Raw genomic sequence first — 15,628 nt, 5'->3', positions numbered from 1 at the left:
CAAGATTTTCATCATCATTGGAATAGGAGGTGGTGGGAGCAAGGACAATGTGACCAAACACATCATGATAGGATTGGTACTTCATGCTTTGATGATGAGTTTGATGGGGATGGGGTCTTGCATATGGATGAACACGGAAGCTCATGGTTGGATTTGGATTAAGCACAGATTTTGGATTGGCTGATGAAAGATTTCCTAGGGAGAGTCAGAGCTGCATGACAGACCTAAGGAGGATTGGCTGGAGATTTTTGGCTTTCCTATGGATGGAAGACTTCAAGGGCATGTTGTCAAAAAGTGAGAGTTTTGCTTTCCTATGCGCTAGATTTGGTGGTGGCTGTGTCAACTTGAGGATAGACTAATGATCCTATGGGCATGACACGAGATTGACCACTTGTGGATCCCAACCTTTAGCTCAAGGTGATGAGGGATGCAAGTGACAAAGCTAGATTACCCTAGACAATGCTCTGTTAGAGGGATAACCTTGGTGAGATTGGTTGATTGGTAGGATAGATTGATTGGATAGCAAATTTTGGCAAAGTGACAACAACTCTTTAAAGGCTTGGGTGATTTTGGATTGGGTTGCTAGCTGGCTAGGGGGATGAGTTGGATGGACTTTGGATTTGGGATTGTTCTAAGGCAAAGAACTAGATAGATTCGGTTGTAGCAGGGGAGCTTGGATAATTTTCTGATAAGGCAGTGACTACGCTAAGTATGCCTTGAGCTGGGAGATTTCTGCTTTTTTGGGATTTTGACCAAAGTTGGCAAACATTCATTCAAAAGCTATGAACAAACAAGCAGACAAAAGTTTTGAGCAAGCACGTCAAACACACCAACATCCTAGGAAGCTTTCTACAAGGATCAAATTTGTTATAGCTAGGGAGTCCTCGATATATGCAAGGTACGTGAGGCCCAAATCTGTAGATGAAACCAAAAAGATGTCACACAGCCGAGAGGAGCGGTAACCCACTTCTCCTCTTTCACTTCTCAAGGGTATAAAGTTCCTTGAGGCTTAGCCCGAGTGACAAAATTTTGATCCCAAGAGAGGTTTCTTTCAATTCACCTCCCGATTCTTATACTCCGCCAGAACACTGGAGTTGAGGTCGTCCAAGGGGTGATGAAATCCCCAAGCAGGCCTCTTAAAAAGAAACAAGGTTTTGAATCCTAATCTTATGCACCCAAGATGGCCTCAAAAGACGACAAGGGGAGAGAAGACTTGGATGACCTTGGGCTAAAAAATACGCTTGTTCTTTTACCAACTGACTCTTATGTGTGCTAATCTAGACTTTGCAAGCACTCATGTTTAAGAGATAATGTTCAATTCCAACTTGAAGCGCCAACAAAAGTAAATCGATCGAAGAATGCAAACAATAAGAAGAGTTAGGGTTAACAAAAGAAAACTCACACGCCCAGAGGCCCTCCACGTCAAGTATCGATTAATTTTCTTTAAGGCATTCAAGATTGAGTGTGAGTTTATTTTAAGCCCAAAACAAAAGTGTGTGAGATTCGATTTCAAGCGCGCGCCCGGAGGCTCTCCACATCAGTTGTTGTTCAATTTTAGTGCCCAAACTTGAAGTGTGGTCGATTTAATCTAGAGTTTTGATCATTTAAGAATTTTGATAAAGTTAAAGCAAATATTCAAAGACCAAGTGAGTGAGTTAGATTGTGGAACATTTAACACCTTTTTCAAGTAGACCCATCCCCATAAATGGCGCTGAGATTGCAACCAATGGTTAATATTTGATGGGTGATTAGAAAAGAGGTGAGTCCAAGGAACTACTCAAATTGATTTTTGTAAATTTGTATTTTAACTTAACAAGGTTTCTTAAATGTCCAAAAATCAAACTTTACCTAGATTGCATGTGGAAAAGAGATTTGTTTTGTTCAATTTTTAGAAGCTCCAAATGAAGTGTTTGATATTGCAATGGTTAATTGATCCTTAGAATTCAAGATTGGATTTTTTGTTTTAATCATGCATTCAAGGAAAATTTGAATTTAATCCATGGCATTCAAGAGTGATTTTAGCAACATGCATTCAAAGAAAAGTGGTTAAACATTCAAGTGTTTTCTTTTGAGCATTCAAGATTGAGATTTTGTGTGTTGTTTTAAGAACTTTGAAGTGCTTTGTTTTAACCTTAGATCATTCAAGATTGTTTTGGACTCAAAAGTGAAAATGACTCTTTGGACTTTGGTTTTCATTCAAGATTTTGTGTTCTAGTTTGCATATTTTAAGCCCAAAAATGATATTCCTAGATTGTTTTGATGCATGAAAATCCTAAGAAACATTCAAGATTTTGCAATAAGAAATTTGTTTCGAACAAATAACAAAGCTTTTAAGACAATTTTTGGCAACCATTTAGGACTCTTAATTTTTATGAGATTTTTTAAAAGAACTTTAGTGTGCACTTAGTGTTGATTTTGAACCTTTTGAAATGGAAACTTGAAGTTCTTTTTAAATTCCCAAAAATGAAGTGTTCCTAATTTTGCATGAATGCATCTAAAACCTTGATGTTGCAAGGATGCAAATGATTAGATTGGTTTAGTTTCACTTGTTAAAAGATTTTTTCTTTCTTGCAAATTTTTAATTTTTCAATGGATTGAAGTATGATTTGGGGGTTCATTTTAAGCACTAAAAAGAAGTGTGTATGATTTTGCTTCCTTAAAAAAAAATGGCCAAGATCTCCCACAAGAAGAAGAAGAAGAAGTAGATGGAATAAGAAGAATATAGACAAGAAGAGGAAGAAGAATTTCAAGTTCTTTGTCCACCTATAAGCTTGAAAAATCTGCAAACACTATGAGATAGATTATGAGTTCCTTTGTCTTCTTCATGCTCATGTGGACCTACAAAACCAATTTATACAATCCTACCAATCACAAAAACAAGAAAAATTAGCCAAAATCAGAAAATAACATACAAAACTTGACTAAAAAAGCTAATGAAGATGACCCATGCGGGGTCCCACCGGGCGTGCCAAAATGTATATGAGCAATGTTAGTATGCTAATAGAAACCAAATTTAAATAAAGCTTCTACAAACTAAACAAAATTCATAAAATTCAAGATAGACTAAGATGAGCTCTCAATTGAAAATATGAGCCATTAATGGGCTCTCTCAATGAGAAGCTCTCTTGTTGAGTAGCTTTGACTAAATAGATAGGATGTATGCTCAAGCTTATACTTCAAAAAGGGCTTCAATGGATGATTGTAGATTTTTGGTGTGGATAGATGGCTTTAGTATGAATTTGGCTCTCAAAATAGCATTATAACTTTACGTCATGGATTGTGTTATTTTGCAAAGGGGAAGGATCCAATTTATAGGCAAGAGGCTTGAGGGTTTGAGGGCTAAGATGCAAGGATGGGAAAAAGCTTATGGAGGGCTCAGATTGCATGAGAGGAGAGCACATGGATTGTGCTTCCTTATAGCCAATCAAGGAGTGACACATGTCACATGGTGAGAGGATGGAGGAAAGGGGAAGGATGAGTCAACAAAGGAGGCTCAAGGGATAAAATCTTCATAAAGACCCTCATAATGACTTGTAAGAGCAATAAAAGGGCTTGTAAGAGTCATTTATGACCTAGTGGACTTCATAAAGTTTTATGGTTGAGATATTTTGAAGGTGATGAGAGCAAATTCGACTTGGACTTGATTAGGAAGGTTTTAAGCTTGCTTAGGCTTGTGAAAATGATTAGAGGATGGATTAGGATGGTTTAGGATTAGCTTAGGGATAGGCAAGTGGATGGCATTTAATGAGGGTGGGTGAAGGAGGAGATATTTGTTAACTTTGGCTTGGGTTAGTAAGTTTTAACCCATGTTTAGGGAATGTGACAAGGTTAGGAGGGGATTAGGATTAGGTTTAAAGACATCTTCTAGAAGAGTCTAGACTTTGGATGAGGATAAAGACTTTCTAGAATAGTCTAGAATTTCTTAGGATGAGGATGAAGACTTTCTAGAAGAGTCTAGAACTTCTTAGGATGAGGATAAATTAGATTTTTAGGAAATAAATAAAGTTTTATTTATTTCAAGGGTTTGGGTTGAGGAGATATTTATTAAAACTTTTTTAATAAACATGAGGATTAATATTTAATCTTAATTAAATATTTTGAGTTGGGATTAGGGGTAGGAAATGATGGGATTAGCCTTTAATCAAAATTAAAGAAGGATTAGAGGATTTTGGAAGAGGTTATTTTTCATAAGGAAATTGGCCAAGTTTTTGGGCAAAAAATAAATTTTTTATTTATTTTAGAATTTTTGTCAATTTATTAATTAAATAATTAATAAATAAGGAAATAATGTTTAAATAAGATTTAAACATTTTTGGGAGGGATTCCTTAATTAAATATTTTTAATTAAGATAAAGAGATTTAATGGCATGAAAATTAATTAATTAATTAAATAATTAATTAATTAATAAATGATGATGTCATCAGGACTTTTTCAAAAAATAAAAAAACTTTATTTTCTAAAGGTTTTTAGGTGTCTACACATACAATCTGCAAGCCTTTGATTCCAAGCTATAACCAATCCACCTTGCTGCAAAGTATAACTGGTTGTAAGCTCATTCTTGATGTCATTTTTATTGCAAAAATTTACAGAAAAATTGGAGGTATACTCCCCTCCTCTATCTAATCTAAGGACTTTTACATATTGTCCACATTCCTTTTCAGCCAAGGCTTTACATTCAACAAATTTATCAAATGCTTTAGATTTTCTCTTTAAGAAATACACCCATGTCCTACGACTAAAATCATCTATGAATTTCATAAAATAAGTACTCCCCCTAATAGAAGTAGTTTACATGGGGCCTACTAAATCCAAATGCACCGACTCTAATGGTGCTCTAGCCCTTCTAGAATTTTCATAATTAAAGGGGGGCCTATGTTTCTTACCCAAAATGTTAGCATCACACTTGTCATATGAGTTTACTATGCTTGGAAAACCATCTACCATTCTTTTCTTGGACAACAAATTTAAAACAATAAGGCCAAGATGTCCATACCTGAGATGCTAAAGCTTGGAGGGGCCTTCAATCATGCTCCTAAGAGCTTATTGTTGATGTACTATTGTGCATGCATGCTTGGGAGGTACAACATTGATTTGAGAAGAGAAACATGTCTCTATCCTCAAAGGGGACATATGATTCTTTTTCATTTGAACTACTACAAATAATCTATTACCCTCATCCTTCTCATGAATGACACACTTGTCATTTTCCATCAGCACCTTGTAACCATTTTGAATGAGTTGTCCAACAATCATCAAGTTGTGCTTCATGCTAAGGGAAAAATATATATTTTGTATCTCCTTCTTCTCACCTTACTTGGTGTAGACCATGATAGATCCTTTTCCCACTATGGGAATGATTCCATTGTTTCCCATCTTAATTTCAGACTTGAAAGTCTTGTCAATGAACTTTCATTACCACTCATGTGGTTGCTACAACCACTGTCTAGCTACCACACCTCAAGGTTGCCTTCTTCACTAATGTTGCACATGATGAAGGTTGTGGGATTGTTTGCATTTCCCATGTTCACATCAGCCACATTTGCATTCTACTTTGATTGATCACCTTGCTTCTTCCAGCATTCACTAGCATAATGCCCATACTTATGATAGTAGTAGCATTCAACATTGCTCTTATTAGAGTTGTAATTCTTCTTACCTCCTCTAGAGCTATTTTGAAAGGTGCTTGCTCCCTCTTGGTTGCTTGCTCGTCCTAAGCTTTCTACACCAGCATTCCTTTGACCATTCCTTCCACGACCTCTGCTTCTTGAGCCTCTACTGGAGCCATATCTTCCTCTCCCCCTACTTCTTGAATTCTCTTGTGCCTTGAAAGACTGCTCTTAGGAAGTTGTTGCTGATCTATTTATCCGGTGCTCATGGGTTTGAAGAGTTCCCATCAACTCATCCATGGTCAATGTGGTGAGGTCCTTTGCTTCCTCAATGGTCATCACAAGGTTGCATATTTCTGAGGTAAACTCTTCAATATCTTTTCCAAAATCCTCTGCTCTTCATAATCTTCTCCATTTGATTTAAGCTAGTTTATCAAAGTAGAGATTTGTGAGTTGAACACTGCAATAGGTTCATTGTCTTTCATCTGAAGGTTCTCAAATTCGCTTCTAATCATCTGTAACTTCACTACTCTGACCTTATCAGTCCCCTTGAAGTTTATATCAAGGATATCCCATGCTTCCTTTGAGTAATTTGTTGCTACAATCTTGGGAAAGACTGTCTCTATCATTACTACCTCTGTCAGACTTAATGCTCTTGCATCCTTTTTCCTTGACTCTTTCAACTGAGTCTTATGTGGGTTTGTGAGAGAGCATATAGTGATGGGACTATAACATCATTGAATCCATTTATTACAAACACCCACAAATCATTAGCTATCATTATGGTTTTCATCATCTTTGCCCATGTATCATAATTTTGTCCATTAAAGGATGGTGGTTGCTGCCATATCTTTCTAGCATCTTTTGTCATCTCAAGTATACCTAGAAAAAAATGACTTAACTCACTATGGATGTGGGGCCTCAAAGCTCAAATACCATGTGAAAAATAAATCACAACCTTAAAATTTTGCTTGGCAACCAAGGTGTTGAGTGACAATTTTTCTCAAGAGAGTGTTTAGTGACATGAAGATGGTGCTGAGTTACTCAACACACGAAGGAGTCGAGTGAGCTCAACAGCAAAGGGGCAACTCAACAGTATAGATGTCGAGTGAGCTTGGTCAACAAAGGGAGGTGGAGCTCAACATGCTCAACACACAACCAACACAATGACCAAGTGGGCTTGGTTATAGAGTGAACTGAGCATTCTAACAATAGACTTTTTGACTGAACTTTTCCATCATTAAAATGTATAGAAGGTAACAATGAAGCTTTAAGTATTAACTTCTCAAATACTGAGCATGCAATAGCAAATAGAAAGATGACAATAAAGAATCAACTAGATCAATAAGTATGTCTGCTTGCTTGCTTGCTTTCTATCCAACTAGGTTAAAACTATTACAAAATCTAAAGCATTTGGCTTCAATCGGAAAACACTAAAACTTCAAACTGATAAAACTTTAAACTTAAACTTACAGCTCTAATGGTTGCATACAATCAAGCCTACAACAATCACTACTTCTTAGGACAAAAAAATACTAACTCACGGAGAATAAGGAGATCAAGACCCGTGTTGCTGCAACCTCTGTCTTCTTTTTGAAACTTCCTTCTATTCTCTGACCTCTAATCTGATCTGATGATCGTCTTTCTATCTCTACTTTGTGCTTTGCACTTTTCCTTTGCTCTAACTCTCTGGTCTCTCTAACTGATCGAATGAATCAAATTAATTCCTTTTGTCTTACTGCAAAATGTTTTCCCTCTCATTTGGATTTCAAACTCACCTACCAAGTTAATGAGGGTTAGGTGGTAGGTGGGCATTTGGCTCCAGGAGTAATCGACCAACCACATTAAATTTCTGATAATTTCTAGAGAAAATGTTATCATGTTGCACTTTCTTTCATTTCATTCCTCCATTTCTAAAAACAACATGCACTCTTTCTCCATTCTCATTGTCATTTGTTAACAATTAATAGTACAATAGATTTACTTATTTTCATGATTTCTAGTTAAAATTATAGGAGATCGCAAATCACATGTCCTTTCTTAGGCACTTCTTCTCAATATTTTATAAGTTATCAATTCTTTCGAAACATCTTCCTATAGTAGTTGTTTTACAGTACAATAGGTTTACTTACTTTCATGATTTCTAGTCAAAATTATAGGGGATCGCAGATCACATGTCCTTTATCAGGCACTTCTCAATTATTTATAAGTTACCAAATCTTTTGAAACATCTTCCTATAGTAGTTGCTTTATAGTGCAATAGGTTTCCTTATTTTCATGATTTCTAGTTAAAATTATAGGGGATCGTAGATCACATGTCCTTTCTTAGGCACTTCTTCTTAATATTTTTCACATGGTATTAGAGCTTTGAGGCCCCACATCAATAGTGAGTTAGGTCATTTATTTTTTGGGTATACTTGACATGACAGGGGATGCTGGAAAGATATGGCAGTAGCCACTGTCCTTTAATGGACAAAATTATGATACATGGGCAAAGAGGATGAAAACCATAATAGTAGTTAAAGATTTGTGGGAGTTTGTAATAAATGGATTCAATGATGTTATAGTCCCATCACTGTATGCTCCCCTCACAAACCCACGTAAGACTCAACTGAAAGAGTCAAGGAGAAAGGATGCGAGAGCATTAAGTCTGATAGACACAGTAATGACAGAGACGGTCTTTCCCAACATGGTAGCAGCAAATTACTCAAAGGAAGCATCAGATGTAACCTTAAAATTTTGCTCGGCAACCAAGGGTGCCGAGTGACAATTTTGCTCAACACAAGAGGGTGTTGAGTGACAAGAAGATGTTGCTGAGTTACTCGACACACGAAGGAGTCGAGTGAGCTTGGCAACAAAGGGGCAACTCGGCAGTGTAGATGCCGAGTGAGCTCAGTCAACAAAGGGAGGTGGAGCTCAACATGCAACCAGCACAATGACCAAGTGGGCTTAGTTAGAGAGTGAATTGAGCATTCCAACAGACTTTTTATCTGAACTTTTCCATCATTAAAATGCAAAGAAGGTAAATGAAGCTTTAAATATGAACTTCTCAAATACTGAGCATGCAATAGCGAATAGAAAGAGGACAATAAAGAATCAACTGGATCAATAAGTATGTTTGCTTGCTTGCTTGCTTGCTTGCTTGCTTGCTTTGTATTCAACTAGGTTAAAACTATTACAAAATCTAGAGCATTTGGCTTCAACCAAAAAACACTAAAACTTCAAACTGATAAAACTTTAAACTTAAACTTACCGTTATAATGGCTGCATACAATCAAACCCGGAGCAATCACTGCTTCTTAGGACAACAATACAAACTCACAGAGAACAAGGAGATCAAGACCCATGCTACTGTAACCTCTGTCTTCTTTTTGAAACTTCCTTCTATTCTCTAGCCTCTACTCCGATCTAATGATCATCTTTCTACCTCTGCTTTGTGCTTTGCACTTTTCCTTTGCTCTAACTCTCCAGTCTCTCTAATCGATTGAATGAATCAGATCCATTCCTTTTGTCTTACTGCGGAATGTTTTCCCCCTCATTTGGATTTCAAACTCACCTGCCAAGTTAATGAGGGTCAAGCAGGTAGGTTGGTGTTTGGCTCCAAGAGCAACCGATTAACCGCATTAAATTTCTAACAATTTTCAGAGAAAATGTTGTCATCATGTTACACTTTCTTTCATTTCATTCCTCCATTTCTAAAAACAACATGCACTTTGATTTCTATCCATTCTCATTGTCATTTGTTAACAATTAGTAGTACAATAGATTTACTTATTTTCATGATTTCTAGTTAAAATTATAGGGGATCGCAGATCACATGTCCTTTCTTAGGCACTTCTCAATATTTTATAAGTTACCAAATCTTTTGAAACATCTTCCTATAGTAGTTGTTTTATAGCACAATAGGTTTACTTATTTTCATGATTTCTAGTCAAAATTATAGGGGATCGCAGATCACATTTCCTTTCTTAGGCGCTTCTCTATTATTTATAAGTTACCAAATCTTTCAAAAACATCTTCCTACAATAGTTGCTTTATAGTTCAGTAGGTTTTCTAGTTAAAATTATAGAGGATTGCAGATCACATGTCCTTTCTTAGGCACTTCTTCTCAATATTTTATAAGTTCCAAAATCTTTCGAAACATCTTCCTACAATAGTTGCTTTTAAATTTCCCAGTTCTTTTGTTTTGAGAAGGTTTTAAGAGCACCCGCCATTTTGAGCATTTAAAAAGACAAACATTAACTTTTGAAGCATTTGATACACGAAAACAAAATGACAAGGCAAATTTTGGCGCTCACGTTTTTGGTAGTCTTATATTATTTCTAGCTTTCAGGTTTAGTTTATGTGCAATTCCGAAAACTTCAATTATTTTCTTTTGATAGGACATGAGTATGGTGAAGCCTTGAGAGTATCTCATTTACTTAAAAAAAGCTTGTGCACCTGAAGAAACTAAGGACTGCAAAGCTCGCCTTTAAGGAGTAAAGCACCTGCGTAATAGCGCCTCTTAACGTTTACCGTTCAGTTTTAGACTTCAGTATAATAAGAATTAGGGACCTACCCAAAAACATAGAGGAATTATTTCTGGCTTTCTTGCAGACCTAGATAGAACAGTGTTGATATCATACGGCCGTCGTAGAACAAGACCTGCAGCAGTAGAAAACATGTTGGCCCAAAAAAATGGACTGAAGGGGCATAATGAAACCCAACAACTTACGAGGGAACAGAGCAACAAAATTTATGGAGATAAAGATCAAATTAAAATGGTATTGACCGTCATAATTAGAAATAAATTAAATTTATTTTCCTGTAGCCATATTTAGCCTCTATGTTCTGCAAGGGCCGTAGGTTCTTAATTACATCTGCCCCAGAGTTCCTAGTCTTCAAAAACCTGTAACTCGATGGACATCCATTCGAAGGCTGACGCTTTACAAAGTGCAAAATGATGCAACAGAGCCAACTCTACTCTCATGTTCAATGTATTAATGTATATGCTTGTATAGAGCATATCTCAGACATTATAAGAACACTATTTATCCATTCCTGAAGCCTTTATAAATTCCATGATACATAAAACCCAATTAAGAGCCAAAAAATTAATGACATGGTAGAGGAACAAGTAATATACTATCACTATTGCATGGATCAGTTCATACTGTTATATGCGATTTTTAGTTTTACTTTATAGCAGAAGTGTTTCTGAAATGTCATTTTTAGACTGAAGAAACAAAAGACTTGGATTTTTGACATATTGTACGGTTGTACCCAGAGAAAGCTTTACAAGTATTCACTATTAATTACTGTGTCCTAATCTCACGGAGACATGCATCCCTAACCATGAATTGGCATGTGACTGCCAATAATGGATGGTATTCAATATCCTTGCCTGCAACAAAAGCGTTTGCCTATTAATACATTATGCTACCGATATTAGCTGGCAGCAAGAATTACACAATATTGATTGTTTCAGAATATGAGTTCCAAGATCTTAGAGGAACTGAAGAAATGACCGTCTCTAGTGAGCTCCTAAATGATGTAAATCATCTTGCATAGCAACAGTGCCATGTTTATCATCATTGTAAGAGAAAGGCGTCGGCATCGTATGACCTTAGATATCCAGAACCTGACAGTTAACTAACTCAACAAAGCCAAAACTCCTACTCGCAATTGTCTTCCATCCATCACCCTCAGACTCAGAAGTAGCCAGTGAACTAGACGAGGGTGACAATGAAGAAGATATATATGCAGGATCATTAGTGTCAGCCTGCAAAATGGCAATGTCATCCTGGGGATTTTTGGTGATGACATGAAGCTTTCCCATGAAGCCAGCAAGTAGGTAAGGAGACTCTGAATCTGTGAAATCTAGGATAGGTACTTTTCTCAAAACAACTTTCCAGGCATCTCCCTGAGGATCGTACATTTTTATCTTACCACTGTCCAATGAACTAGAAGGATCCAATGCATACAAATCACCATTGACTACAACACTTAATTTGGTACCTGCCTGCCTGGCTGGCCAGCCCTCTCCCATGCCGACTGGCATCTCCACCCAAGTATCAACAGCAGGATCATACATTTCACCACCAACATCTACAAAGAAAGGCCAAGAATACAAGCTCTGTGGTACACACAGTTTTCCTCTGAAAGTTGTCATCCCAGTTGCAATTGGTTTTAGCATATCTGCCAAAAAGGCTGTTGGCAGAACTTGAGCTCGTGCAAATGGCATGCTAGAAACTTGCCTCCAAGTGTTTGTCTCTGGATCATAAACTTCTGCTGACTGAAGTGGTGTCAAACCACCTCTGCCCCTATTCACTCCACCAACTGCATAGAGCTTGTTATTCAAACTGGCTATTTTGCAGTAAGCTCTTGCAGTGGTCATCGATGCAACTTCTGTCCATGCATTTATTCGAGGGTCAAATCGCCACACACACCTCAAAGCACAAGCTCTTGAGAATCCTCCCAAAACATATAGGCATCCGTCAAGTGATCCTACAGCACAGCCACAAAAAGGTGTTCTATCCAAAGAATCCTTTCGTCCAAGCCAATTCTTCACAACGCCTGTTAGTCTGCTACTTGAATTACCTAATGCATTCCACAAAGTCCATCCCAAACCTGATTGGTTAGATTCTTCCTCATGCACAATATCTGGCATTGGAGGCAAGCCCTGCCATTTGCCTGACATGGGATCCAACGTATGCCATAAAAGTTTTTCTTCCTCATCTTTCAACAAAATGTATAGCCATTCCTCTGTCAAACCCATATCTTTTCTTAATTTAAAAATTTCCGAGTCCCTTAGCACAAAATTCCATGTTTTACAAACTGATTTCAAGCTGGAATAGCATCCACGGGGCACCCTGGCCAGAATTTGGATAGATATTTCATCAGGAAGGCCAGAAATTATCCTTGGACTTCCATCCAGATCAAAAGATGCTAACCTTTGTCTTTTATGACAATCAACTTGGGGTTTTGTTTGGTGCTCCAAGCTCTGATTTCTAGCTGAACTCCAAATGGCACCCATAGCAACTTACAAACCTTCACTCAGAAACAGAGAATGCCCTACACCTAGTCAAACCAATCTCCAAAATAGAATTGTACTTGCCTTTGAGTGAGCATAGAAAACACTGTAGCCTGAACGCGACCCCCTGGATTGATTAGAAGAAATCCAATGATACTCTCTAAGAATATAGCTAAACAATCTGTCTACATGAGAATGAGAAGTCCACTGCTACTAGTCACATATTTTCTGTCCCTTCTTGAGCATTTCACCACAATAAAAGAAGTGTAAATAGAGCTGAACAATCTGACTACACAAGAATGAAAAGTCCACTGTTACTATTCACATAATTTCTATCCCTTCTTGAGCATTGCAACACATTTAGATAAGTCTGAAAACAGAGATTAGTAGAATGCATGCTATGCAAGATCTCAATAGAAAAGCTTCCTCAATTGTTTAGAACAAATATTCCTCGCTTAAGGGAATCGCCCAGATGCAAGATAGGAAGCAATAATCCCGTTTACCACTATGTCAACTGCCAAAACAAATTATCCACTGAATGAGCCAGATATCAAGAATGCACCAAAGCTTAGCAAGGAGAAACAATATTTACTTTGCACTGTGCTATTAATTACCATAAATGTAGTAAACCTGTGAAATCAGAAGCCTGTTCACTTAAGGAAAGTAAAATTAGCAATAACAAATTAAACTCAGATGCAGTAGAGAGGATCATTGATATATATACTGATATATGGCGAGGAAAATAAACAATTTTCTATGGTTTCCAACAAAAACAGGTAAATCTTGATTGCTTCCAGAGGAAAAAAGCAGATACAATGAGAACCATTTCAAGCTATCTAACATGACCATGAGACAATAACGGAGGCAAATGGTACCAGATTAATTCCACTTAATCCCTGAACAATTCATCCCATAAACTCCGCATCTATAATATCTGGCCCAGAATGCCGAAGCCACAAAAACAGCTGCCCAAAGTACATCACAGAGTCAAGAAATTTCTAACGAATCCAAAGAAGATAACCAAAAGAACACTAGCCACCATAAAGAAAGGAGAAGAGTTTATCTGAAGACTTGGAACAGGCCATAAAAAGCGTAAACCAGATTCTATCCTTAAAAAATTACTTCCACTTTTGACTGCTCACTTACTGAAGTAACCAGGCATTTTTCCAACCAAATATAAACAGGTCAAACTTTGTATTTAGCTAGTTTGCAGAAATCAGCTTGCAAAGTTTCTCCAGATTTCCAAAACTTTAATCTAATGCCCTATTCAAACAAAATAAATCAACCTAATACCACAATTTCCTGGAATTTAAATGACCAATGACCTCAAAACCTATGGACTCCGAGAATTCTCCTAATGTTTTCGCTACTGGCGACCTCATAAATCAACAGATCTGAAAAAAATCTGCGGACATTCAATTTCAGTATTTACATTATGAACAAACTATCGAGAAACTCTCATCCTTTAAATGAAATTAATTTTGCAATGGATTTTAATCGTTTCCTTGACCCCAAAATTGGGAACCTAAACAAACTCTCCAGTTGAACCCATAATGTTATTTGACAATTGATACGCTAAAAACTTTCGCCTACATCTAAAATTTAAAAAACAAAAAGCTTCCCTTGAAACCTTCGAATTACTTCCAAAAGGTGCAAAACAAATTTTGCCCGAGAAACCTTTGAATTCTTCCCCATTATTTTAAGATAAATAACAGGAAAACAATTTTTTCCTTTAAAATCTTCAAATTATTCCAATAATCAAACTAATAACAAGAATACAAATTCTATCACACGAGCCTATAGGAAAACAAACTCAACCGACAAGAAACATGGATAGCTTTTAATTCCATAGGAGGAAAACAAATTGTACCCTGCAGACCTTTATAAGCTTCTCGTCTTGACAGCTACCACAGTACCAGACTTTGAAAAACCCAATTGCAACTCGAAACTTCCAATTCCGTCAATGTGCAAAATCCCTCTTAAGTTTCTACAAATTTCAGTCAATTTGCCAAAATACCTGATAAGAAAACGTCTTTTCTCGCAATACCCTCAAAACCCATCTACGCCCGTCACTAAAAAGACCCTCAAAACCCTTAATTCTTCATAGAAATGCACTCCAAAACAATTCTTACTCGCAAAGAAAATAAAAACGGGCAAAGCAATGGCGAAAACCATGCATTCAAAGCAGTTTCCAATTAATACAGAAAATTTAACCGGAAACCCTTAGAATTTATCGTACCTGATGAGATTATCCTCCTCTTATGACCGGAAAAGGATCAAAACCCCTAAAATCCGACGGCACTGCACTCCACCTCCACCCTCCGCAACCCTTAGCTCGATCCCCCAACTAGATATTATTTGCCGGTGGATGCATTCTTCTGGTTTTGCATGTTCCGATGACGTCGAATATCCGAGGCTTTGTATTTATGTACTTTGTATTCACGAATTTGTTGTATTGCTTGCAGTTGGACTTCAGACGCCGAGGCAACAATTGGGGTTGATTGCTTGCGTGGCAGTTTCGTAGTGATTTGCGCCGCTCTAGTTCTAATTCATCCACACGAGGGCGGCAACAAGACTAGAATCGCATTCTTCCAATCGGAGGATAAGGCATCTTCTTGTTGTCTTCTTAATGGGTGAAAAGGAAGGAAGGTCTTTTTAACTACTCGGAGTAAAAGGGATTACTCTTCTTTGTTGTTTTTTTTTTTTTTAGAATGATATTTTTATAATTAAATATAATTTTTAATAATGGCCAAGTCAATAATAATCACATACATCATTCTATATTATTTCAATGAACATTGAGGTTTCACATGTCATTTTAATGAACATAATGTATAAATTGTGTTTTCAAAGAAGAGTTATTTATGAATTAGATTGTGTATTAGATTTTATATTTACATTTTTCATTGTATTTGATGTCTCAATCATGTTATCATAATCTATTAAATTTGGAAGAGTTATTTGTAGATTAAAGTGTGCATTAGTTTTTGGTAGATACTAAGAGATACA

The 15,628-nt window shown here is 36.8% G+C and overlaps 1 protein-coding gene across 5 annotated transcripts; it reads right to left on the bottom strand.

Annotated features, from left to right (window-relative positions):
• Positions 1-10,863: 10,863 nt before the first annotated feature.
• On the bottom strand, positions 10,864-15,210 carry LOC149536683 (Galactose oxidase/kelch repeat superfamily protein). 5 transcript variants are annotated; one of them, XM_089807879.1, is made up of 4 exons: positions 14,859-15,210; positions 14,499-14,691; positions 13,495-13,584; positions 10,864-13,133 (listed from the first exon to the last, which is right to left on the bottom strand). In XM_089807879.1, the coding sequence occupies exon 4, from the start codon at positions 12,620-12,622 to the stop codon at positions 11,213-11,215; it is 1,410 nt and encodes a 469-aa protein (XP_089664005.1). In that variant the 5' UTR covers positions 12,623-13,133; positions 13,495-13,584; positions 14,499-14,691; positions 14,859-15,210; the 3' UTR covers positions 10,864-11,212. The 5 variants fall into 5 exon arrangements, with proteins under 5 accessions (XP_089664005.1, XP_089664006.1, XP_089664008.1 ...); XM_089807880.1 differs by lacking the exon at positions 13,495-13,584; XM_089807882.1 differs by lacking the exon at positions 13,495-13,584 and having other exon boundaries at positions 14,499-14,606.
• Positions 15,211-15,628: the final 418 nt, after the last annotated feature.

This window comes from Cupressus sempervirens, chromosome 10, assembly GCF_028749045.1.
Source record: "Cupressus sempervirens isolate cs-2001-9-10 chromosome 10, ASM2874904v1, whole genome shotgun sequence".
NCBI classification, from domain to species: Eukaryota; Viridiplantae; Streptophyta; class Pinopsida; order Cupressales; family Cupressaceae; genus Cupressus; species Cupressus sempervirens.
Note: the sequence above shows the minus strand (reverse complement) of the source record. Positions and strands in the feature narration are given on the sequence as shown.